We start from the raw sequence: 27,052 nt of genomic DNA on the forward strand, positions 1-27,052 counted from the left end.
TAGGAATGTAAGACTGATGACAAGTTTGATGCCTTTTAGAGCCAGGCATTCAGTGGAAATGGGCAAGAGTGGCTGGGTGGGCCTGTGGTAACTTGAGAGCACAGGCTTCTGAAATGCGATGCTATGAGTGAGCTTCAGTCCACTGTTCCCATGGGGGAATGGGACCCAGTATCTGAACTTCTGGTCTTTTTCCTCTTTAAAAGCAAATCCTAAAGAAATTTTGGGGAAAATCTTCCACTTTTTAAATATTGGCAACTCATCTTGATATTAAAAAAAAAAAAAAAAAACTCACTGTGTGGGCCAAAGCAAACACATCTCTGTCTTTTGACTTCATTACTCTGGTGGGGTCATAGACCAAAACCAAAGAGATAAAAGAAAAGTGATTTAGATAAGTTCATGAATGTCAGATTTTAAAAGATGCTGGAGTGTTTCATATGTTTTCACCATCTGAAATGTATTCAACAAGTGTTTATTGAATGCTCATTGCATACCAAGCACTGTGCTAGAAGCCAAAGAATCAAAGATGAAAAAACACTCTTGGAACTGACCTTTTAGTGGGAGGTATGCAAACAATGACAAGGGAGTGTAACTCCTGGAAGGAAATCTGTCAAAAAGGAGTTTGAATGGGTAGGATGATGTTTGATAATGAAAGGAGGTCTTGTATGATATGAATAGGAATTTGAATTTTATCCTGTAGGGATACGGAGCCCCTAGAAAATTTTGAATAGATATGGTTACATGTTAGCATATAGCATTAGCATGTTAGCAAAGTCATTGTACTCCTGAGTTGGGAAAGATCCTGTGTCTGAACAAATAGGGGTTGTTCATTAGTTTAAGTTTTGTTATATCTCATCACTCAGCAAAATTTGCCTCTAATTTTGAGGAGTAATTGCAGAACTTAACCCCAATCTTAATTTTTAAATGGATTCTCCAAATATTTCTTATTGCCATTAACCCTTAAAAAGTCATGTAATGAAAATCTGGTGCTTTAAATGTTTGGTACAGTTATAAGATTTTTTTGTTTGTTTGTTTGTTTTGTCTTTTGTCTTTTTAGGGCCGCACCTACAGTATATGGATGTTCCCAGGCTAGGGGTCTAATCAGAGCTGTAGCCACCGGCCTATGCCACAGCCACAGCAACGCCAGATCAGAACTGCATCTGCGACCTACACCACAGTTCACAGCAACTCTGGATCCTTAACCCACCGAACAATGCCAGGGGTCGAACCCACATCTTCATGGACACTGGTCAGGTTCATTAACCACTGAGCCACGACGGGAACTCCTATAAGATAATTTTTGAAGAAGCTGTTTACAGATCAGGTTTGTAGATAACCTGGGCAAATTAGCCACTGGTGTGGCTTCTGTTAACTTGAAAGAACTCTGGCAAAAATGAGATAAGGTTAGCACTCTCTCTTTCTATACATTTTCACACTATAGATTTGATTTAGCTGAGTAGTTATAGTAAGAACATGCCGTAACCTTGGGCATATCCTAATGCAGTAAAGTTGTTGCCATTTAAAAATAAAGTATAAATTGATAAGTTCCTTCAAAGCAACTTAGAGAAGCTGACCTTGAAGCTCAAGATATCTGTTTAGGGAAAAGAAACAAGAGAGCCTGTACCAATCTGACAAAGATGTATAAAGCTCCTTGAGTGGTCACCAAATTGCAGTAGTAAAATCTGAATCTTGAGAATATCAACCTGAATGGAAACAGTGTACTGGGTTAAATCAGTTAAACAAAGAATTGAGATGTGCAAAACTTGAGAACCTCCATGCTGGCCTGCTTGGATCACGTTGCCTTTTTAGCACTGGATCTGTTCTTTTGCAGAAGAAACTACTTTTCAGACCCCCAAACCTAGCCAGGTGCCTCGGCCTTCGGTGCCATCGTTAATTAAGACATCACTGTTTTCCTCAAAATTATCTACACCTGATGTTGCAAGTCCCCTGGCAACCCCGTTTGGCTCTAGTGTAGTGAATCGGATGGCTGGAATTTTTGATGTAAACACCTGCTATGGGTCACCTCAAAGTCCTCAGCTTACAAGAAGAGGGCCGAGATTATGGACTTCGGCTGCTGGTAAGGACTGTTTACTTTCTAGAATTTGAAATGCCATAGTTGCAGAGAATCAGATGGCCGAAGGTTTCACCTTCTTGGTTTTTGTTTGTTTGCAGATCAGCAAATGACTGAATTTTCTAATCCTTCTCCATCTACCTCTGTTAGTGCTGAGGGTAAAACAGTGAGACAGCCCAGTGTGATTTATTCATGGATTCAGAATAAACGTGAACAGGTAGGATGATGTGGGTATAGGATTTTATTTACATATGACATTGAGAGCATCAAGGATTTCACTAAGTAAGCCATCGGGAATAAGTGGGACTTTTTTTGGATGATTCATGTATTAAGTTGATCTGTATGAAATTGCCAGTATTTAACTGGTTTTGAGTTACAAAAAATTGCAATTTCATATGGCTTAATCTAATAGAGTGCCTTTGATCTGTGAATTCTTTCACCAAAGAGATATTTATTGAGTTTTTTACATATATAGGGTGTGGTTTTAGGTACTCAAAAAACAGCAAACAAAAGCCTCTGACCTTATGTTTGCATTCTAGTGAAGGAAAACAGATGAGCAAACATCCCTTTGAATATAAAGAATACACTTGGTCGTCAAACAGCATGGGTTTGGATTATTTATCCACTTATTCACAGGTTCCATTAAGTAGTAAACACTCCAGTGCTACAAGGATCACAGTTGGTTGGATCCACTGATGTGGAGCCATGGATTCAGAGATGAAATTTCAGCTTCAGGGGGGTCACTGTCCCTAACCCCTGAGTTTTTCCAAGGGTTAACTGTACTATTAATTGTTAAGTCTTTTTTTTTTTTTTTTTTTTTGTCTTTTTTTAGCTATTTCTTGGGCCGCTCCCGCGGCATATGGAGGTTCCACAGGCTAGGAGTTGAATCGGAGCTGCAGCCACCAGCCTACGCCAGAGCCACAGCAACTTGGGATCCGAGCCGCGTCTGCAACCTACACCACAGCTCATGGCAACGCCGGATGGTTAACCCACTGAGCAAGGGCAGGGACCGAACCCGCAACCTCATGGTTCCTAGTCGGATTCGTTAACCACTGCGCCACGACGGGAACTCCTGTTAAGTCTTATTTTATGTACTATTAAGAAAAAAAAATTACCATTTAAACCATGACATGCTATTGACTATAAGATGCACATGCTATGTTCAAAATATGTCTTGGAAGAAATTTGATATCTTCAGTGCTCTATAGAAACATAGAGCAGGTAAAAGAATCAGTACCTTGGGGAAGAAAATACTGCTTTACGTGGGGTGATCAGAGGAAGTTTTGTTGACAGGGTGATTCTTTTTTTTTGCTTTTTAGTGCCACACCCAGTGCGTATTGAAGTACCCAGGCTAGGGGTCGAATCAGAACTATAGATGCCGGCCTACATCACAGCCACAGCCAAGCCAGATCCAAGCCGTGTCTGCGGCCTACACCACAGCTCAAGGCAATGCCGGATCCCCAACCCACTGAGTGAGGCCAGAGATGAAACCCGAGTTCTCATGGATATTCGTCAGATTCGTTTCTGCTGCACCACAACAGAAATTCTCACACAGGGTGATCCTTGATCAGAGACCTGGAGGGAGGGCAGGGAATAGCAAAGTGCAAAGGCTTTCAGGTGGGAGTATGCTTGGCTTGTGGGAAACAGCACAGGCACTAGTGTGGCAGGACAGAGCCAAGGGACAGGGATAGGTGGATGGTGAGATGGAGAGGTAGTGGCACCCAGAGCATATCAGGCCCATCAGCCGTTGTAAAGACCGACGTTTTCTCTGGATGCAGGTGTGTAGCTGTTGCACAGTCTCACCCACCAGAATGACATGAGGCAAACTTACATTTTAAAAGTGCTGCAGAATTGAGACTAGATCCTCAGAGGACAGGAGTGGAGGGAGAGGGACAGTAAACAAGCTATGGAAGTAATCGAGTGAGCGATGATGGAATCTGTGATCAGAGTGGTTGTGCGGAGACCAAACTGTGATCAAGGTCTGGGTGTCTTTTGAAGTTAGATGTATTAGGATTTGCCTTTGGTTTGACTGTGGTGTGAAAGAGTCCATGTTGATTCTAAAAATTTTTGGCCCAAGGAACTGAAATAATGTAGTTGCAGTTTATTGGGTTGCAGCTTACTGATGATTCTGGAAGAGGGGATTTGATAGAGGTGAGGTTTGGAAATCATGAGTTTGATTTTAAACATGTCAATTTTGAGATGCCTACTAGACAACCAAGTGAAAATAGTGAATAAGTAATTAGACATATGCTGGGAGTCTAGGGGAAAGATCCTAGAAATGGAATTTTGGCACTCATTAAAGTAGAGGCAAGTATTTAAAGCCGTGAGACTTCATGAAAACTCTTGGGGGGTATAGAAGAAAAGAGATGCAAAACCTGGGACCCTTTAATGACTAAAGGTCTGAGAGATGAGGAGAAATAGCATAGGAGCCCAGGTTACTGTTGAGAAAGAACCAAGGAAAGAGTGTTTCAGAGAGAAGGAGTGTCAGATGCTGTTGGTAGTTGGCATGAGATTCAAGCTCAGAATGCCCTGAGGAGGTCATTGAGTCCTTGACGGGAGCTGTTGGGTGGAGTGTTGGGGATGAACCTCTGACTGGCATGGGTTTAGGAGAGATCAGGAGAGGGATTGGAAGCCACAAGAAAAGCTGGCTCTTCTTTCCAGGAGTTTTGCTATAAAGGGAACAGAGAAATGGGGTAATAGGTAGGGGGAATTGAGGGGTTAAGGAAAGGTTTATTTTTTAAGGTGGGAGAAATAGTAACATGTTTGTTGAGAGAATGATCAGTTAGTAAGAGAGGAAAGAACTGAAGACATTTTACAGAACTTCCGGGTCCCATATGGCTCTATATTCCAGTAAGTACTGCTATATCATGAATTTACTTTCAAGTCAATTGGGAATATGTAGCTTTTGGCTTAGTATTAAGAGAATCAGGGAGTTCCCATCATGGCTCATCAGAAATGAATCTGACTAGTATCCACGAGGATGCAGGTTTGATCCCTGGCCTCACTGAGTGGGTTAAGGATCCAGCATGGCTGTGGCTGTGATGTAGGCTGATGGCTACAGGTTGGATTTGACCCCGAGCCTGGCAACCTCCATATGCCTCGGGTGCAGCCCTGAAAAGATAAATAAAAGAAAAAAAGAAAAAGAAAATAATTTTCACTATAAATGTCAACTAGTGGTAGACCACTTCATGTCTTAAGATCTTTCTTGGCAGGTGGGGGAAACATGCTTTTTGGTAGCAAGAAGTTAAAAGGTCAAACAGTTGTAGAGAATTGAGAAAGAGTACGGTCTTAGAAAATATCGCCAGAACTACTAAGAGTTCCTTTTTTATTATGACAGAACTCTTAATTTGAAGGTTAGACATGTAGCTTAGATGACCTGTCTTGGTTATCCAGTGTATTATTACGTGGTGTACTATAAATACTGTTCCTTCTGTGTGAAATTCGTTTAAGGTAATGTCAGGAAGAACCTGGAAATATGTAATATTATATTTGAGTAGAATTGAAAACTGTGCAAGTGTTAATTCTTCCTTTTTTTTTTTTCCAACTCAGATCAAGAATTTCTTATCAAAACGGGTGCTGATCATGTATTTTTTCAGTAAGGTAAGGATATGTAATTAGAGCATTGGAAATGGGGGGAGAGAGGAAACAAAATAAGAAATGAAATAGCAGATAGGATTTAACTTCTAAATATTTAGTTTGATCCTGGCAAGCCAAACAGCTTTGCATCATGCTTCACTGAATGTCTTTTTGTTTGTTTGTTTTTTAGGGTTGAACCTGCAGTTTATGGAATTCCCAGGCTAAGGGTTGAATTGGAGCTGTAGCTGCCAGCCTATGCCACAGGCACAGCAACTTGGGATCTGAGTCACGTCTGCAACCTACATCACAGCTCATGGCAGCCCCAGATCCTTAACCCACTGTGTGAGGCTAAGGATCAAACCTGCATCCTCATGGATACTAGTCAAATTCGTAACCTGCTGAGCTGCAGTGGGAACTCCTGAATATGCATTTTAACAACAGCTGCCCTAGACACACATCTTACCTCACTGCCTTCTTGCACTTAGCCTCCAGAGTCTCTTGGTTGCAGGCAACTTTGTGCTGATATGCAGCCTTTTGCTGCAAAATGAACAAATCCATGGTGATCCTTCACGACTCATTGTCTTGCTAACATCTTTGTTGCCAGTTTGGTGTTCTGAAGAGAGATGATTGGGTTAAATTATAGTTGCGAAACTTGTGTCAGATACAAGTTGTAATTCAGTCCATACACTGAGTGACTTTCCAACTTGTCGATCTGCTGCTCCAGCTGCTGTAGGAGAGTAAATCTCAGTGGTAGAAGCGGAAGATTCATTCCCGTTTTCTCTACTACAGCTGTCGTGTGTTAATCCCTTCATAAGGAAAACCTTTGCCCCTGGGTAGGGGGAAAAATTTTTTGTCCTAATTATTTTAATTTATCTTCTCTGCTGCAGATATTGCAGTATCAACTAATAGAGCACTCAGTGCCTTCAAGTGAAAGTGCGTTGGCCTACATCCCTCGTTGTATTCTCTGGGAGTCAGACGCCGGTGGGAGGAAGGATCTGAGTAACTGATAGAATGTAGATACATGTAACAAAGAATCCTTTCAAGTTCTTGAAATTGTTCTTTTCACTGTGGTGGCAAGGAAGATCCATCTAAGGAAAAAAAATTTACCCAAAGCTGTCCATTAGAGCTCTGGCACAACGATCAGATCCTTAAGGAAAGTGTCTCGTCTTCCTCAGAGAGGAAAAGGAATTGTCTGAAGTTTTGTTTCAGAGCTGTGTTTCGGAAGGATAGGAAGAAAACTCATCCTTTTGTCTTATGTATGCAATGCTCTTTTCACTTAAGTTCCCTCATTTAATTTTGAAAGCATTCCTGTGAGTTTTCTTTTTGTCCTCATTTTGCAGGTAAGGACACCTGAGTCTCAGAGGCGGCAGGTAGCTAGCCTAAGGGCACGTAGCCGGTAGGCAGCGGAGCAGACACTGAACAAGACCTCCCTTTTCCTTGGAAGTGAACCCCTACTTTTGATTCTGATTTTGCAAGTGGATCTGTTGGGTGATAAGGAGTTGTAGACCCTGCTGTTTAATGTTGGGAAATGTCACATGTTGTACTTCTAGGCTTCATTGGGTGCATTATCAAACCTGGCCTTACATGGGCCCATTACTGCTCCACGCCACACTCACTTGCTGTGTTAAAGAACTTTGGGTGTGTTTTCTTTGCAGTATGGTTGAGGGTAGATAGTTTAAGAGAGATAATACATATTCTTAGGCAGTTCTTTTGTTTTTTTTAAAAAAAAGCATTTGTAACCATTCTCTTCAGTGATATCTATACTAATCCTCTGAGGTGGGTTGAACATATATAACTCTTAATTTACATGAGAAACTGAGGCACACAGAGAGTTAGAGACTTGGCAGGGGTCACTCAGTAAGTTGGTAGCAGAATGGTTTATTGCAGTTAAGTCATATTATATAAGAATTTCAGGTTTGTTTTTGTTTGTTTGTTTGTTTTGTCTTTTCTAGGGCCGCATCTGAGGCATATGGAGGTTCCCAGGCTGGGGGTCTAATCGGAGCTATAGCCGCTGGCCTACGCCACAGCCACAGCAATGTGGGATCCAAGCCGCATCTGCGACCTACACCACAGCTCATGGCAACTCCAGATCCTCAACCCACTGAGCAAGGCCAGGGATCGAATTTGCAACCTGGGTGTATTCGTTAATTACTGAGCCACGAGGGGAACTCCAGAACTTCAAGTTTTGATTCTTTTTTTTGTTTGTTTTGCCATGTCTGTGGCTTGTGGAAGTTCCGTGGCCAAGGATCAAACCTGCACAGTAGCAGTAACTCAAGCCATTGCAGCAACACCACCAGATCTTTAACTCGCTGTGCCAGGAGTGAGTTAAAGAATTAAACTCCAGGTTTTAATTCTTGAGAGGCAGCTGTGAATTTTTTGTTGTTTTAGTTTACATAATTGATTAGACGAAATTATCATTTCAGGAGAACTTATTTAAATCTTTTTTTGTTGTATTTGTAGCACCCGGAAGCCTCCATTCAGGCTGTTTTTTCAGATGCCCAAATGCACATTTGGGCATTAGAAGGTAAGCAGTCTCAATGAACTGCAACTGTGATTTATCAGTCCTGAACTTTGATCTTAATCCTTGAATTTTCAGATGCATTTTTATTTCTTTGTTTTGTGTAGGTCCTTTTTCTTAGGTACTTAGGTATATTTTAATTTGGGCCGAAGTTTTCCTTGTGGTAATATAAGTGGAAAAACTGAGCCTGGGATTCTTGCATATCTTTCAAAAAAACCTCCAATTAATAGGTTGTTTTTTAACTATCATTTTATGTTGCCATGTCATATTGAATATATTTAAATATATTTAGTTTAGCTTAAATATGAAAACCTAGTTGTTAAAGAACCATATTTTTTCATCTTACAGATACTGCCTTCTCAAGGCTCAAATGTAACTTCCTCATAGAGGCCTTGGCTGACCACTCTGTGAAAAGTATCCTCACACCTGTCCTTCTGTCGCCTTGTCAGGCTTTGTTTTCTTAGCACTTACCACTACCAAACACAGTTGTTTTTTTGGCTGAGCTAGCGGCATGTGGAAGTTACTGGGCCAGGGATCGAACCCATGCCACAGCAGCAATCAAAGTTGTTGGAGTGACCATGCCAGATCCTTAACCCACTGCACCACAAGAGAACGCCATCAAACAATAATATTTGAAAATTCTTTTTCCTACTAGAACACAAGGCAGAGGCCGTCGTCTTATTTAAGACCTCTGTAGTTGAGCACCTTTTCAACGCCACTTCCAGTCTTTTGCCTATTTTTCTATTGTATCATTCCCGCTTTTATTTCTAAGCTTTTTTAACATATTCAGAATATTAATCCTTTTTCAGATGGATGTATTGCCAGTAGATTTTCCTAATTTTGATTGACTTTTAACTTTTTTCTTCTTTTCCCTTTGAGGTCTGTCTCACTTAGTAGCAGCGTCATTTACAGAAGATAGATTTGGAGTTGTCCAGACGACACTACCAGCCATTCTCAATACTTTGTTGACGCTGCAAGAGGTAGGCAACGTGTGGGTTGGGTGGAGGTGGAGGTCGTGTCCCCTCCCCCTCCTCAGCCTTTCTGTGTATTTCTCCTATGTCACACTGAATAACAAAACCTATGTGGAAGTCAAAATAATGGTGCTGTTCTCACTCTTGGAAAATGTCATGTAAGAGAGACTAGGATGATAAACTTTTAGTTCATTTATAAATAATATTTTTATTGTAATAAAAAGGAAGGATAGGAGTTCCCGTTGTGGCTCAGTGGTTAACGAATCCGACTAGGAACCATGAGGTTTCAGGTTCAATCTCTGGCCTTGCTCAGTGGGTTAAGGGTCTGGCGTTACTGTGAGCGGTGGTGTAGGTTGCAGACGCAGCTTAGATCCCATGTTGCTGTGGCTCTGGCGTAGGCCTGGCAGCTACAGCTCCGATTAGACCCCTACCTGGGAACCTCCATATGCCGCAGGAGTGGCCCTAGAAAAGGCAAAAAGACAAAAAAAAAAAAAAAAATAATAATAATAATAAAAAGAAAGGATATTTAAACCTGTAGAATGTACCTCTGATGTTAATTAGATTATTTTGGATAGTTGAATTCTGTTCGGTGGTGTAAGTTTGCATCCTTACACAGCCTGTACCTACAGAAAATGACCTATAATTAAATTACCCATGCAGATAAGAAATTACCTATTGGCCAGAGGCTTAAGAAGATAGAGCTGGGGCCAGTGGATTCCTGCTGCCAGACTAGGTGCCTAGTTTTAAGCTAACAGGTGTTTTTAGTTCTAGACTTGAAGAAAAATAAAACATATGCTTCTTGTTTTCCGATAGGCTGCCTTTTCCAACTTCATGTTGGGTGATATATTTTATGCTACCTTGTAATCGTTGTGTGTCAGATGAGGAGTATAAACACTGAGGGCTAGAAGCATTTAGAGGTGGGGGCTTGGGTGTAGAGTAGGTTTTCTGGAGGAAAAAAGTTATTGAACTAGGCTTGAAGGATAGCAATTGATACATCTTTTGGTCTTAGGAAGCAATTTAAGATAAGCAGCGAATAGGCTTCATGCTTACTTTCTTCAAATCCCAGTTCATTTTAGCTCTTAGAAAGCCTTACCCATCAAAAGCAGGGATTTTTTTTTTCCCCACTTTGAGACCTCTTTGTGCTCACTTTCTCATGTCTATTATTTAAGATGTGTATATGCACTTGGATAGTTTAATTATTTGTGTTCCGGCTACCTTTTTCTAAAGAAATAATTTCCAGAATTCCCATTGAGGCTTAGCGGAAATGAATCCGACTAGGAACCATGAGCTTGCGGTTCAATCCCTGGTCTCGCTCAGTGGGTTAAGGATCCAGCGTTGCCGTGAGCTGTGGTGTAGGTCGCAGATGTAGCTTGGGTCCTGTGTTGCTGTGGCATAGGCCAGCAGCTGTATCTCAGATTAGCCCCTAGCCTGGGAGCCTCCATAAGCCACGGGTGCAGCCCTAAAGAGCAAAAAAAAAAAAAAAAAAGAGAAGAAAAAAGAAAAAAATAATTTCCTACTCTTTCCCCACAAACTTCTTATATTTGACTTGTCTAACTGCACAATAGGGTAACCATGATTGGGGCGTATCTTTGGTACTCATAGCATAGTTTGTTTTTCACCACTCTGGCTGTGTGGTTTGAAAGAAAACAATAGTACGATGCTCCATAGTCTACAGAGCGATTTCATATCATTATTTTTGAACCTCAGAACTATCTTGTGAAATAAGATGGAAGTGTGTTGGTCCTGTCTCACCTGTGCCAGAGGCTTGGTGGGACAGTGATTTACTTCAGGTTTCACATAGAAGTCTGTAAGTAGCGGAGTTGGAACTTGAACCTGAGCTGATTGTAGTAGACCCCAGGGAAAGCTGCAGATCCACATCTCTTATTTCTTCTGTTTATCTACCATCTCCTACTGGGTTGGTTTGTTTGTTTGTTTTTTGGCCACACCTGTGGCATGTGGAAGTTCCTGGGCCGGGGATCGAATCTTTGCCACAGCATCCACCTGAGTTGCTGCAGTGACAGTTCTGGATCCTTAACCCACGGAGCCACCCTCCCTGGGTTTTAATTTTGACATAAGGTTCTCTACAGAGAGAATGTCTCTACCCTTAGTGCTATGGCTTTCAGACTTTTTAGACCATGACCTGTAGTAAGTACATTTACATTAGACTTGGAATATAGAGATGTGTGTGTGTGTGTGTGTACAGAACCGAAAGAGTCTTACAACAGCTTATGCCTTTCTTTTAAAATTTTTTAAAATTGTGTTTTAGTGGAGTAGAGTTGATTTACAATAAATGTTGTATTAGCTTCGGGTTAACAGCAAAGTGAATAATTTGTACATTTAGGAACATGAGTTATTTTTTCCCATATAGGTTATTACAGAAATTGAGTCATGTTCCCTGTGCACTAAAGTAGGTGCTTGTTCTCTGTTGGATACACAGCAGTGTGTGTGTGTGTTAATCCCATCCTCCCATTTGTTCCTCCTCAACCAGTTTCCCCTTTGGTAACCCTAAGTTTGATTTTGAAGTCTTGTGAGTTTTTTTCTGTTTTATAAATACGTTCTTTTGAATAATTTTTATTGGATTCCACATACAAGTGATATAATATATTTGTCTTTGGCTTTCTTCACTTAATGTGAGAGTCTCTGGTTCCATCCAGGTTACTGCAGATGGCGTTATTTTGTTCTTTTTAATGGCTGAATAATAATCTGTGGTATATATGTGTGACATCTTCTTTATCCAGTCCTCTGCAGATAGACATCTCGGGTGTTACTGTCTTTAATTCTGCAAGATACGTGATAGCCTCAGTGATTGTATTACTAACACCACCATCAGTATTTTGTTTACTGAAAACAGTTCAAGATTTTTTTGGACTGTTTTATTCCCTTGAAAACATCCCATTAGAATGTAAAGTCAAGCTGGTTGTGTTCCAGAGTCGTGTGAAAGGAGTCCTCTTGATACAGTTTTGTTAACTCCGTATACAGTGAGATTGACTTCTTTTATCATGATTTTTAGGGTTTGCTTCTTAATATTTTATTTTGTTTTATAAAAATGCAAAATATTTACATCCTTCTAAGGGAAAACCTGCAAAATAAGGTATTTGCAGATAGGTCCAGCTCCTATTCTTTTCCCTGCTGCTGGTTCACCCCTTTCCCATAGGCAGAACTTAGAAAAATGATAGAACAGTGCTTACCTTTTATTATTGCTATGCAGTCTAATGTTTTTTCATTATGTTTCATTTTCTCAAATTGTTGGCTGAAACTGAATTGATGATTTCATAAAGATAACACTGGTCTACAGGTATTCTGTACCCAAATTACTTTCTTTTGACCTTTCCATCATCAAAATTCCTAATCCTTCATAGTTGATTATGAGTAGGTTTGAGAAAGAAAGCAATCTGTTTATTTGCTTAGTGTCATTCCTACCTTTGATGAGGGAGGTAAGAATTATAATTTATTTTGAAACTGAGGAGTTAGTTGGAGAGTACTGGGAGGCAGAGTACCGAAGAGGCAGAGGCGTATTTTTGAGAGTTGGGAAGAGGTAAATGGAACAACAGATAACAAGACCAGTGACTTGTTGCTTAGCTTCCGAGTATGAAAATCCCTTCTTGTGTGAGACTTGTGGCATCTGTTCTCCTAGGCTACATCACAGTCGGCCTTTCGGTCACTCTCTGCAGTCGTCAGATTTTGCAAACTGCCTGGTGGTCTTCCCCACCCCATAACCAGAGGTTGGTTGTGATGAGTGACCCAGTGTCCACGTGAATATTTGTCCCACACCTTGGCTGCACAGTTCTTTGGCTTCCTCCTCTCTGCTCCTCTTTTGCATACCCCTCGGTCTCAACCTGTGACTGTCATCCAGGCCTCACCATCCCATGAATGCCCACCTTTAAAACTCCAGGGTTCTGCCACCTAAGCTGGACCTTAAATGTTCATGTACCAAAGATTCCTTTGGCAGTTTGATGAAGCTCATGGACTTTTTCCCAGAATAATGTTCTCAATATGTTAACATAAAGTCCTTAGGATTAGAGAGGAAATCAGGTTAGAATATAATTATGAAAGTATTGAATTTGTGGCATAGTAATATGTGTGTTTTATTTGCTTTTTAATTTTATCGGACTGTAGTTGATTTACATTATTGTATTAGTTTCAGGTATACAGCAAAAGCAATCAGTTATATAGATACGTATATCATTCCTTTTTCCCATAGAGGATTTTACAGATGATTGAGTAGCCCTCCCTGTCTATACCGTAGGTCCTTGTTAGTTTTCTATTTCATAAATAGTAATGTGTTTGTGTTAATCTCATTTTCCTGATTTATTCCCACCCCCCCACAGTTTCCTCTTTGGTAAGTGTGATTTCAAAATCTGTGAGCTTGTTTCTGTTTTATAAATAAGTGTTTCACTTTTTATTAGATTCCACATATAAGTAATATCATGAGTAATATGTGCTTTTAAATTAATGCGTTAAATAACAAGATGTAGACAGAGGATGTGAGAAACCTCTGGGTGAGGGGAAAATATAACAGGATTTATCGGGGAGTTTAATAACGCCTGATTTTAAAGTGATAAGATAAATGGTGTTTTAAGTTAACTGCACTAGTAATGTGATAAGAAAATACTGGCGGTTCCCGTTGCTGACAAAGTCATGGAAACTGCTAATGCTGTTGTGATTTACTGCCTTGTATTTTAAAGAAATGCTAAATTTTAATTACAGCGTAGTGAAGATAAACATGTAATTTTTATTCCAAAGTTCCTGCTCTCTGAATTCCTCTGGTACATCTGAAGGCCCATTAAAGACCCCTCCAGACACAGCCTCTTGGGCTCTTGGTTCCTCTGTGCACTTTCTGTCCTTGCCAATATTTTGACTTCCTTTGTCTTTCACCTCCCTCCCAGCTACATACGTGTCTTTCCCGGTCTGGCTTAGACCTTCTCATCATCAGTCAGCTCAACCATCTTAGCAATAATTCCTTCCACGCCTTTTCACCCCATCCTCACTTGCACCTATGTGGCAAAACTCTAAGGGGTCAATCCCTTATCAACAACCCATCCATCCCTCCTGCTTCAGCCTTACTTCAGGCCCTTGACATTCTTGACTTGAATTACTACTGTGTGGCCTTCTGCCCCTGCTGACTCTTTTTTTTGTCTTTTCTCTTCTGTGCCATATGGAGGTTCCCAGGCTAGGGGTCTAATTGGAGCTGTAGCTGCCAGCCTATGCCAGAGCCACAGCAACACCAGATCCGAGCCACGTCTGTGACCTACACCTACACCACAGCTCACGGCAGCGCCGGATCCTCAACCCACTGAGCGAGGCCAGGGATCGAACCCGCACCCTCATGGTTCCTAGTCAGATTGGTTTCCGCTCTGCCACCACAGGAACTCCTGCCCCTGCTAACTCTTAACGGGGCTCCTTCTTTCTGACTTCTGCCACTCTCCTGTTGTTTCCATGAGCCCTCTACGCTAATAATCACCGTGGACTCTTCCCTTTTCCCTTCAAATATATTTTATTTTCTTAACCTAACTCTGTGTCCGTGGTGCCTCTTCTTTCCTTCTTTGCCTAGAACGCATTTTTCACCTTTTCTCTCCTCGGCCTTGTCATCCCCATTTCATCACTTTATTACACTGCGTTGTAATTGCTTACTTTTGTTGTCCCTATTAGAGGCAAGGACTGTGTCTCATCTCCATATTCCCAGCATCTGATATGCTCCCTGGCAGATGACAGGCACTTATTAAGTGCTTATTGGATGACTGCTAGATTGCTTCTTTTTTTTTTTTTTTTTTTTTTGTCTTTTTGTCTTTTTGTCTTTTTTGTTGTTGTTGTTGTTGTTGCTATTTCTTGGGCCGCTCCCGCGGCATATGGAGGTTCCCAGGCCAGGGGTCGAATCGGAGCTGTAGCCACCGGCCTACGCCAGAGCCACAGCAACGCTTCCCAGGCCAGGAGTCAAATCGGAGCTGTAGCCACCGGCCTATGCCAGAGCCACAGCAACGCGGGATCCGAGCCGAGCTGCGTCTGCAACCTACACCACAGCTCATGGCAACGCCGGATCGTTAACCCACTGAGCAAGGGCAGGGACCGAACCCGCAACCTCATGGTTCCTAGTCGGATTCGTTAACCACTGCGCCACGACGGGAACTCCTAGATTGCTTCTTGATTGGTTTAGTGCATGAAGGATTCTGTTCCGAGGCCTAAATTGAGTGACAATTTTGATGTAATGGATTAATTATAATAGGCCCAAAGCTTTTCATTTTGAGAGGTGGGACGTGAGGTGACTCATAGGAGCCCTGGAGTGTGTTTTTGGTTTTACGTTCTTTGATGTCGGAGGGACACTTGCTCTCTTAATGAGGAGAGTGAGTTCTGAGTATCTCCGTAATTTAAGGCAAGTTATAAAATACAGGCTTTTGGATGTTACTGAGGAACAATCGTATGGAACGGTTCCATTCTTTTGTTTTACTTTTCAGTCAGTAACATCAGCCATTTCACTGTGAATCATTAAAGACAAAGTATGAAAGGAAAGGGGGGGAGTCCTTCTCTCTCCAAATTCCTCAAGGGGCGAGGAGCGGAGCGTGGATGTTCTCAGGAGCCCCAAGCCAGCGCAGCGAGTGCAGCCACTTCACTGGTCCGCACGTACACTGCTGTCATCCGAATAGTGAATGTTTGACATTTGTAGCTACTTTTCAAAGATTTCTGCATGCTAATTTGGTTCATTAAAATATAGGTTCATTTGAAACGTGACTGAATTCGTGGTGATTACTTCTCCATTAGTGGATGGAGAACAACTACTATCCTTTGGGGGAGGCGGGGGAGGTCTTTAAAAGGGTCCTTACGTGCCAGCTATCCTTTGGGATGTGAGTGTGTGTGTGTGTGTGTAGGTCTTTAAAAGGGTCCTTACGTGCCAGCTATCCTTTGGGATGTGAGTGTGTGTGTGTGTGTGTGTAGGTCTTTAAAAGGGTCCTTAAAGTGCCAGAGGATGGGGACTAAAATGGTAGAGTGATTTTTTTTTTTAAATCAAAAAAATGTTTTTAATTGTGGCAAAATATACATAACATAAAAGTTACCATTTTAGCCGTCTTTCAGTGTACAGTTCTGCGTCATCAAGTACAGGCACAGTGGTTCTATAACCACCAACCGCCATCCAGCTCCAGAACATTTTCTTTTCTCTCTTTTTTTTTTCTCTTTAGGGCCGCCCCTGCGGCATATGGAGGTTCACAGGCTAAGGGTTGAATCAGAGCTGTGGCTGCCGGCCTGCACCACAGCCACAGCAATGCAGGATCCGAGCTGCCTCTGTGACCTACACCACAGCTCACGGCAATGCCAGGGATTGAACCTGCATCCTCACGGATGCTAGTCAGATTCGTTAACCACTGAGCCACAATGGGAACTCCTCCAGAACATTTTCATTTTTAAAAATATGTTTTAAAATTCTCAGAAAGCCTTCTGGTCCTTGAAAAGTCAGTGTCGCCTTGATGCACGGTATCAACTCTATTATATTTTCTGCCTTATCACCTGAAGGTGAAATGTTGATATACCTGGAATATCGAAGTTGACCTTTATGCCATTCACAGTTGATTCATCCAGTAGAGGTTAATTATCAAACTGTTAACCATGTGCTAAGATACAGAGAAAAGACAGACATGATTCCTGTCCTCCAGGAGCTTACAGACGATAAAACAAAATCACACAAATAAGAAACTACAATTGTCATAAATGCCATAGTGTACAAAAGTGCAGTATGATCGGAGAAGATAAAATGGGTGAATCTAAGCTGGTCTTGTGAATAGGTGATTGAAAGGAAGGGTGTGAAGGCTCTAGACTTCCCTGAGGAAGTAATGAAGTCAGAAGGAAGAGAGGAGTTCTCCAAAAGATAAACTCTTTGTTTAATTTTGTAGCAATCTTATAAAGTTAGAATAAGGTTTATTTTTCATAATTGAGTCTTTCTCGAAAAGACATGCTATATCTATAGGTATGACTTATTTAAGATTATGCCATATGGGATTTCCTGCGGTGGCTCAGTGGTAATGAATCCGACTGGTATCTATGAGGATGTGGGTGCAGTCCATGGCCTCGCTCAGTGGGTTAAGGATCCAGTGTTGCCATGAGCTGTGGTGTAGGTTGCAAATGCAGTTTGGATCCCACATTGCTGTGGCTGTGGTGTAGGCCGGCAGCTGCACCTCCAGTTCTCCCTCTAGTCTGGGAACTTCTATCTGCTGCAAGTGTGGCCCTAAAAAGAAAAAAAAAAAAAAAAAAAGGAAAAGATTATGCCCTATAAATGGTTGAGTGAATTTGAAAACCAGGTTTTCAGACTTCAAGTCCTTTGCTTTCCACCACATCAGATTACCTCTGTGAGGGCTTGGCAGGGGCATGCATTTCTTATCCTCCTCCATGTAGAACGGCAGCATGTCAGAAGGGCCGCAGTGTGAGATCTAGAGCCAGGTCTACCTGTGTCGAAGTCCCAGCTCTTATTACTTCTTAGCTGTGCAGCTTTGGGAGAGAAATTCACCATATTTCATTGAATTTAAGATGCTGTCAATTAGAAGATACATCTCCACTGCAGGAATTATGAAATGGGGGCGGGGGAGTGCCATATATAACCAGTAAATATGGTAATCTCTAAACAGTTTCTGTAAATGGAAAATGGGGGTAATGATAATAGTACTTACCTCATAGGGTGGTGAAGAATGAATGAGATCATCTCTGTAAAGCACTTGGGGCGCCAAGCCCATGTTAAGTGCTCGGCAAATGTTAGCTCTTATTACTTTGTTGTCAGTATTACCATGTTGTATGACAGAATTACTACATTGTTCAGGAGAAAAGAGCTTTAAAGATTAAAAAAAGAGTATTGCTGTCAATAGTAAGCAAGTAGTCTAGGTGACTATCAGACAGATGCCCAGGCTCCGCTACATTCTGAGGAACTGAGGGCAGTTTATTAAAGTCTTCTGAGATCAGTGTTTTCATCTTTAAAGTGGAATTACTATCTTTAAAGTGATAGTATGAGGGTTAGAGATGACGTCTGTCGAATCTTAAATGACAGGTGTTAGAGGTGCAGTAAATAGCAGGTGCTGTTATTATTAAAACTTTTAGTTAAACGAAATGAAACAAGTGGTTATCATGTATGGCTTGGTAGGTGAATTAGTTTATTATTTAAATGAGATGATGATATCTGTAACCCGGTTAACTGAGTTATTGGCACGCAGTAACTGAAGTCAGTAAATTTAGCTCTCCAGTCTGGAGTGACAGTGGCACTCAGATTGGAAAACCGCTCTATAGTCATCATGATTTCCGTAACAAAATCTGCTCTTAGCCTTAGCATTTGTTTGCGATTCTGGCTTTAGTGGAGTAAACCTTTTTTCTTTTTTAAACTAGGTTATAAGTAGGATCCCTGAGACCAGGGATTCTCAAAGCTCTGCACAGTGGACCTTTAGGTAAATATTAGGGGAAAAGCACCTGACATTTTCTCTTTCTATGGCTTTTGTGCATATACTACTGCTTATAAATATAAATGGGCAAAAAGCGCCCAGTCTTTGGTACAGCTTCGGTTTGGTCTTCTGTTAGGGCCAAGGTGAGGCCTTCATGGAATTTTTTATTTTCCCTGAAGAGTGTTGTTCAGTGGTGTGTAGTACTCACTCCTGCTCTTTTCATTGTCTGGGATGACTCTTAACGAGATAGGCAAGATCCCAGTTGTATGATCTGAGTCTTCAGGGCTGGGCAGGAACCCTGGGTAGCACGTAAAATGAGTGCTCAATAGATACGGGTTTAATCTCACAGCTGATTAAGTACATACTTAGTTCTCCTAACCAGGGGGCACATCATTAAATGTTGTAAACCAGTATTTCCTCGATTTCAGTTATCATATACTACCCTCCTAGTTTTTGCATAACTGTTCATTATCATACGCTTGTTATAATTTTAGTGGTATTTATATGCCATCTAAATGAACCATTATTTACTTAGTGTTTTAAGTTAATATTTATTTAAAAGGAAACTTTGTGTTTTAAGTTAAATTTATTTAAAAGGAAACTGTGTCACTATTATAAAAGGAAAACTAGTTTGATTTGCTAGAAGTAGAATATAGGCCCCTTATCTCAAACCCTAGGATATATTTCAAAACTTTGGGTTTTTTGGATTTTTCAAAATGTAATGTGGTATTCATATCACACATTATGTAATATTCCTATTGCTATTCAAGGTGGCATCTCCTTAATCAGATATATTAATACTTTTCTCCAATGAAATATATAAATATTCTTATTAAGTGGGATAAAGATTATAAATAGCCTATGTTAGCCCAGGTCAAGTTTTACCGCCAGATCAGGGCTTTTTGGATTTCAGTACTGAGAATAAGACAGTGAAAATTAGAAAAGACAATAGGGTTACACTCTAGCTGTGCATTGTTTGTTGAAGTCCCTGAACCTCAAGTCTGCTTACAGTTGTTATGAAAGGAGGTTAGAGAGGATTAGAGATATGTTAAGGACACATTAGCTCCAAACTGAGATTTTTTTTTCCCCAGTGTAGTTTTTATGCCATTAGAGTCTTTTGGGTCCAATTTAATTTTTGCATTTGTTTTTTGAGCTATTCCAGTTGTTTGTAAGGATAAATATTTTATGGCTTTTATTCTTTCTTAGAGGTCTTTCAAAGAATGAAGAGAAAATGGTCAAACAAAATTCATTCTTTTAGGAGTTCCCTGGTGACCTAGTGCATATCTGGCATTGTCACTGCTGTGGCTTGAGTCAGAAGTTCCTGGCCCGGGAACTTCTGTATGCCGTGACTGCTCACCGCCTCCCCCCCAAAAATTCATTATTTTGCAATTAACTTTTAGACTGTTTTAAAATCCAAGATGTTGGAATTCCCGTCGTGGCTCAGCGGTTATCGAACCCGACTATCAGCCATGAGGACTCAGGTTCAATTCCTGGCCTTGCTCAGTGGGTTAAGCATCTGGTATTGCAGTGAGCTGTGGTGTAGATCGCAGATGCGGCTCGGATCTGGCTTTGCTGTGGCTGCAGTACAGGCCAGTGGCTGTAGCTTCAATTGGACCCCTAGCCTGGGAAACTCCATATGCCTCGAGTGCAGCCCTAAAAAAAGAGACTAAAATCCAAGATGTATTATGGAGTCGTGATTTTACATTTCTAGTATCTTGAAACAATTTGCTATTTGATCGTCCTAGGAATTATTTCAGCTATAATAACATCAGTTATTCCAGTTGTGGTAAAAGACCAATAAGAAAATAGAAGAATGATGAAATCATATAGTATTACATTATCTTTCAAGAAAAGGTATGTAAGGAGTCTGAACACACATTATTTGGTTTTTAGGGCCATACTCACGGCATATAAAAGCTCCCAGGCTAGGGCTCAAATTGGAGCCACAGCTATTGGCCTAGGCCACAGCCACACCAACGTGGGATCTGAGCTGTGTCTGTGATCTACACCACAGCTCACAGCAAAGATGGATCCTGACCCACTGAATGAGGCCAGGGATCAAACCCGCATCCTCAGGGATACTAGTCGGATTCATTTCTGCTGCACCACAACGGGAATGCCCAGCTTTTATAATTTTATAAAGCTTTCCTTAAATGCAGTTGTTAATTCATATATTAAAAAATGTCCACCCCATGATTGTGAAAGGAAGAAAATTGCCAATATGTTAAATAATTATATTAGATAAATCAGAAGATAAATGCAAAGAGGCAGGACTCTAGACCAGCCCTGTTCTGTGGGAAAATAATACCATCCACATGTGTGATTTTACATTTTCTAGTAGTTACATTAGAAAAACAAACCAAGTGGAGTTCCCATTGTGGCTCAGCGGTGACAAACCTGGCTAGTATCCATGAGGATGCGGGTTCTATCCCTGGTCTCACTCCGTAGGTTAAGGATCTGTCTTAAGGATCCGGCACTGCTGTGAGCTGTGGTGTAGGTCGCAGACGTGGCTTGAATCCCATGTTGCTGAGTCCCAACTGCTGCAGCTCTGACTCAGCCCCTAGCCTGGGAACTTCCATATGCCGGGAGTGCAGCCCTAAAAAGAAAAACAAAACAAAACCAAGCAACCAACCAAGTCAGGTAAATTTTAAAGATAGTTTTTATTTTAACTCAGTATATCTAAAGTAGTATGGTTTTATCATGTATTTAATTGATAAAATTATTAATGATATATTTTATATTTTTTATACTAAGTCTTCAAAATCTGCTGTGTATTTTTCACGTACAGTATATATCTCAGTTCAGATGTGCAACATTTCAACTGCCAATGGCTACATATGTCTTATACCGTATTGTACACTGCACCACAGCTCTAGACTTTAATGATGATGGTGAAATTGGTCATATGAGAGGAATTTCAGACTGTGATTCTTCAGATAACAGTATTCTAGATATACTCTCTCAGATGCAAGAATTGACAGAACAATGAATTTTTAAGGAGAAAAAGGCAATGTATGAGATATTCTCATCTACTAAGTCATTCAACAGGAAGGGCTCTGTCCCACAATATTGTATACTAAGAAACTAAATCATCCCATTTTGCTAACAGTACACATAACAATATTCTTTCACCTTCTATGCTATTTGTACACCGAAGTTGACTTTATATGGTTCGTAAGTGGACACGTGCTGATGGCGTACAAATGAGTATTCAAAGGCGAGTGGAAGGAAATGATGTTGAAACGAAAAAAGTCACATACAATAAAAAGTTGCTGTATTTGATCATTTCACTTCATCTTTATAAACCTAAGAATGAAAATGTTTTGCACAGTTGGGGTCCAAAGAAAATGGCTGAACTCTTCAACAAAATTAAGAACTGTCAAAAGTTTTAAAAAATGTATTTTTGATGGCACAGATGTATGAGAAGGAACCAGAAGTAATGATAAGCTAGAACCTGTTGGAGATGTATTTTCAATATGAAATCAAAACTGTAAGATGGATATGTTCCAGATTTATTCATGATAACTGACAAGCAGCTAGTTGCAGTCAAAAGACGTATTTCAGAATCTGGAAAATATGCTTATAATCTTTTTAAAATTTCTATACAGTTATTTTACATTATTATGTCATTCTTCTGTAAATTTTTTGTAAAAAGACTGAACTATAGAAAAAGGGTCCATTGGACCCAGGTGTAAATGATGATGGCGATTTTTCCTGATATACTGAGGGTTTATTAGAAGGTTTGCAAGAAAATTGAAAAAGAAGAAACTTTTCTGTTATGATTCAGTGTTATTTAATATTGCTTAAGTATGTCACTAAATTCCATCTCCCATACTGCCTGAAATTTTCTCAAGTATATCTCAGTCCTGGTAAACACGCTTACAAGTTACTTGTTGAAAGAAGAAATGATTGGACTTGCAGTTAGGATGGCACACTGAACGCATGTATCATGTCTTGTTCCTTCCCCTAAACTCTGCTAAACTACAGTAAAAGGACTTTTAAAAAGACATAAATCCATAAGTAGGAAAGGAGACAACAGCAACAAAGTGTTCAGAGCTGGAGAGCAGATGGTTGAGATAACGAGGCAGATTCCAGAGGCCAGTCTGAAGTTGGTAAGGGGCAAGCACCAATGACTCTAGGACCAAAGGTGCAGGGACAGGTGTCAAAACAAGATTTGTGTGAGAGTTGTTTGAAAACCAATTAGATCCCTAGATTCTTCGAGGTGGTGCTTCTCCCTCATTCCAGCAGAAGTCGAGCTTTATCTTCTAGAGTGAGTAGAACGTGGGGTCCTTGGACAGGGAGGCTGACAGTTTTGGGTGCTCTGCTAAAAGCATAGTGATGTGCTTGATAGATCTGTTCCCCACTTGGCTCCCCGGAGCACTGGGGACCAGGCCCTGCAGAGAGGCTACTGGAAGAATCTTCTTGAATGACTCTGATCAGATCAAGAAGAAAGACCTAAAGTTACCGAGTTCAGTGCTCACCCAGGAAGGTCCACGCAGATCACCTATCGTGAATCCTGTTGTCGGTCATCTCCAGTCACGTCCCCAGAGCCGTTGTCAGTTACCTCCAGTTGTGTACACGGAGCTTTCGGTCAGCTCTTTAGGAGGTCCACTCTTAGTAAGGAGCCAGGGAATCACTAGATTTTTGAGAAAAGTCTCCAGTACAGAAGATAGAGACCAAAGAACCAAAGTGGGGAGAAGTAGTAGCTCAGAAGAAACTATAAAACAAACAAAAATTGCAAAACAGCAGAAATCATCAAAATCCTGAGAAGAAAGAGGGTATTACATTCTTGAAACAAAAATAGGATGCTGAAATAAAAAGTAAAAAGGGGGAGTTCCCGTTGTGGCACAGCAGAAACTAACCTGACTAGGAACCATGAGGTTGCGGGTTTGATCCGGGGTCTCGCTCAGTGTGTTAAGGATCCCACGTTGCCGTGAGCTGTGGAGTAGGTCGAGGACGCTGCTCAGATCTGGCGTTGCTGTGGCTGTGGAGCAGGCCGGCAGCTACAGCTCGCATTAGACCCCTGGCCTGGGAACCTCCATGTGCCACAACTATGACCCTAAAAAAGGACAATAAAAAGAGACCCCCCCCCAAAAAAAAAATAAAGTAAAAAGGATCACTCAAATGACATTAAAGAGCTCTTGAAATTAAAAACATGATAGCAGAAATGATTCTAACTTTTTTAAAATTTTAACTTCAGTTTTAAGTACTTTTGGTAGTTACATCCGTAGCTACAAATAATAGGCTTACTTCTTTGCATTTTAGACATTAGCCTTGCTGGGGTAGATTAACACACTTCTCACTTTTCTTCTCCCTCCTCTTAATATAGTTATATCATTTAAAAATATAATATTTATCTTTGGCCTTTAAAAGTTAACCTTAAGTCTCTTAATATTTTCAGGTGTAAATAAATTTTTCACTTGTGAATTCTCTCTCGCCTGCCTGTTCTTGCTCATAGATGCTTTATCATCTAGAATCGAAAAGGAAGATAAACTAGTTTAGTAAATAAGCTTATTTATGTAAAGCATAAAGTTTTGGTCTTTTGGGAGCTGAGATTTATAATAAATCTGTCATACAACATAAGCAGTAGGGCATCTGTGTTTCACGTCTCCATTTTGCATTTTCAAAAGGCTGTTTTAGAGGACAAGTCTGGACGTTTTTCTAACTTCTTTTTAGAGGACAAGTCTGGATGTTTTTCTGGTAACTGCTGAAGTGACTGGACCTCTACTGCACTGTTTTTCTACTGCACTGCAGTGGACTGTGACCCAAAATAAATATTTTATTACATGTTTGTGTGTGTGTGTGCCTCTGTATCTGTCTGTCTGAAATGAGATCTCCTTAATACTCTGGTGTAAGTTGACTTTTCTGATAGTCTGAACTAATAATTTCTTTTCTTTCCTTCTTGATTTAGGCAGTTGACAAGTACTTCAAGCTTCCTCATGCTTCCAGTAAACCACCGCGGATTTCAGGAAGCCTGGTGGACACTTCCTATAAAACATTAAGGTTTGCCTTTAGAGCATCACTAAAAACTGCTATCTATCGAATAACTACGACATTCGGTGAACATCTAAAGTAAGTTTACCTGTTTTTGTTCCATGATAATTTACTTTTGGGAAATTAGTAAGAGAAACAGGTAGAAGAATTATAAAGGCTCACAAGTTGAAAGCATTCTTTTGGGACCTTCATGATTTCTGTTGGGAATGAACAGTTTAGATTTAGATTTAATATGTACATTTTAAAATGTTGGCCTGTAAGCTTTGGGGCCTTCATTCACATGGATAAAATAAAAAAGAGGATAGAAGGTTATGAAAGCAGCGAATATAATTATGTATCGTGTTTTTAGATTACTAAAACATACTTAAGGGAGAAAAAAAGGCAAAATGAATACCTCTCCAGAAAAGCATATTAAAAATAATTCAAGTATTATCCCTTGGTCAACAAGCTAAGACTTGGGGTGAGCAGACTATTCCATAAATGAGTCCTTGGCGCTTTGTGAATCATGCTAGAAAAACAATGACGGATCACAACACCTTCAGAAATGGAACCAGAAAGAAAACCGCAAATGCCACACCTGTGTATATTTAGTTTCATTGATGTTTACTGCTTGCCTACCCTAATCTAGCTAGGCAGGGTAAGGGATACTTAGGTTATTGACTAAATTATGTTTATTGTAATTATAAATGAACATTACAAGATACAAGGGATTGCTCTGCTTCTTCTGTATGTAGTTTAGGGCTTCTTCCAATGTGTTTTCAGAAATGACAGTGTATTTCCTTTTACGTCCATGGTCAGTTGTACGAGGCATTCTCCTGTAAGGAGGCAGCAGCAAGGTTTCTGGAATGCTTCGGTTCTGTGTGGGGAACAAGAGCTATAGATGATCCTCTGTCCTCAAGACACTTATTCACATGTTTAAACCAAACCAAAAAATCAGTTTATTGAGCGCCCTCTAGATCTGCACTCCAAATACGTATAGCCCTGTGTTGCTATTTAAATTAATTAAAGTTAAATAAAATTAAAAATCCAGTTTGTCTGTTACAGCAGCCACATTTCATGTCCTCAGTACTATATATGGCTAGTGGCTTCTATATTGGACAGCTTAAGTCGAAAACATTTCCATCATTCATTAAAATAAAACAAAAATAAAACATTTCCATCATTACAGAAAGTTCTATTGGGCAGTGCTGTTCTAGACAATATACTTATCCACTATATATGTTTTTTTAAATTTACTCTTCTCAAAGAGCCTGTGAGGTATAGAGATTATCATAATTGTACAGATATGGAAACTTAAGACTCAAAGAGGTTAAAAACTTGCTCATAGCACAGTCTAGTCATTGTTTTTTTTTTTGTTTTTTTTTGTTTTGTTTTGTCTTTTTGCCATTTCTTCGGCCGCTCCTGCGGCATATGGAAGTTCCCAGGCTAGGGGTCCAATCGGAGCTGTAGCCACTGGCCTACACCAGAGGCACAGCAACACAGGATCGGAGCTGCGTCTGCAACCTACACCACAGCTCATGGCAACACCAGATCCCTACCCACTGATCAAGGCCAGGGATCGAACCCGCGACCTCATGGTTTCTAGTTGGATTCATTAACCACTGAGCCACGACAGGAACTCCTCACAGTCTAGTCATTGTTAGAACATGAACCTGAAATCAGGTCTTTCTTGCTCTTAAAATTCCACCTTCTTACCCTGTGTAACGCTAGGGTACTTCTAAGATGTAAACTGCCATGTCAGGTACTCTCAAAAAACACTCAATGAATTTAGCTAATGAAATAGATGTGATGTATATTGATGATAAAGCAAAACAGGAAGAAAAGGGGAAAATTAATTTCTTAGATGAGAAAGGGAGATAGGTGACTGTTAAAAAAATTTTGCGAATGAAACTCTGCCTTAGTTTCTTTTCTCTGAGAAGAGCCATATTTTATATATGTACCAAAATTGATGAGGTCACTGGAGACTGTTTTGTACAAATATAGAACAGAATAGTACCGTGGAAATATTAGGTTTGAAATTAAGACATTTGGATGTATTATGTCTGGTTACACCATTGACTCTGCAGTTTGTGGGCAAGTTACCTCATGATTTAAGTAACTTGCCTGAGATTACGTAGGTAGTAAATTTTAGAACCAGAATTTATTTATTTATTTATTTATTTTTACTTTTTTTTTTAAATAGTTATTTCCCCAATACAGTTTTTTTTCCTGCTGTACAGCATGGTGACCCAGTTACACATACATGTACACCTTCTGTTTTTGCACATTATCATGCCCCATCATCAGTGACTAGACATAGTTCCCAGTGCCACACAGCAGCATCTCGTTGTAGAACCAGAATTTAGACTCAAATTTCTGATCCCGGGGGCCTATCTGAATTGTCTGTCCTCTTAACCAGGAGACTGTTGTCTCCCCTCACCTCTGAACCATTCTTACACTGCTTACCCTCCCATGACAGGGGTATGTTATCCATCCCACTATGTTCCGTTTGCTGTTAATAGAGATAAAATGGGATCATACC

At 40.4% G+C, this 27,052-nt stretch overlaps 1 protein-coding gene across 4 annotated transcripts in view; it reads left to right on the forward strand.

Moving 5' to 3' along the window:
* Positions 1-27,052, forward strand: part of NDC1 (NDC1 transmembrane nucleoporin) — a 56,351-nt gene that overhangs the window by 24,752 nt on the left and 4,547 nt on the right. For 3 of the 4 annotated variants that reach the window (XM_084965009.1, XM_084965008.1, XM_003356460.5), the window contains exons 12-17: positions 1,829-2,074; positions 2,170-2,285; positions 5,618-5,668; positions 8,105-8,168; positions 9,042-9,142; positions 24,449-24,609. In XM_084965009.1, coding sequence (XP_084821135.1) covers positions 1,829-2,074; positions 2,170-2,285; positions 5,618-5,668; positions 8,105-8,168; positions 9,042-9,142; positions 24,449-24,609 — 739 coding nt within the window. Of the gene's footprint in view, positions 1-1,828; positions 2,075-2,169; positions 2,718-5,129; positions 5,669-8,104; positions 8,169-9,041; positions 9,143-24,448; positions 24,610-27,052 lie in introns of those variants that run through there. The other variant, XR_014808221.1, reaches the window with a different exon arrangement.

This window comes from Sus scrofa, chromosome 6 (assembly GCF_054392235.1).
Source record: "Sus scrofa isolate SSC_HxYL_T2T_F1_AM1 chromosome 6, Sscrofa_HxYL_maternal_Yorkshire_Landrace_v2.0, whole genome shotgun sequence".
Lineage (NCBI taxonomy): Eukaryota > Metazoa > Chordata > Mammalia > Artiodactyla > Suidae > Sus > Sus scrofa.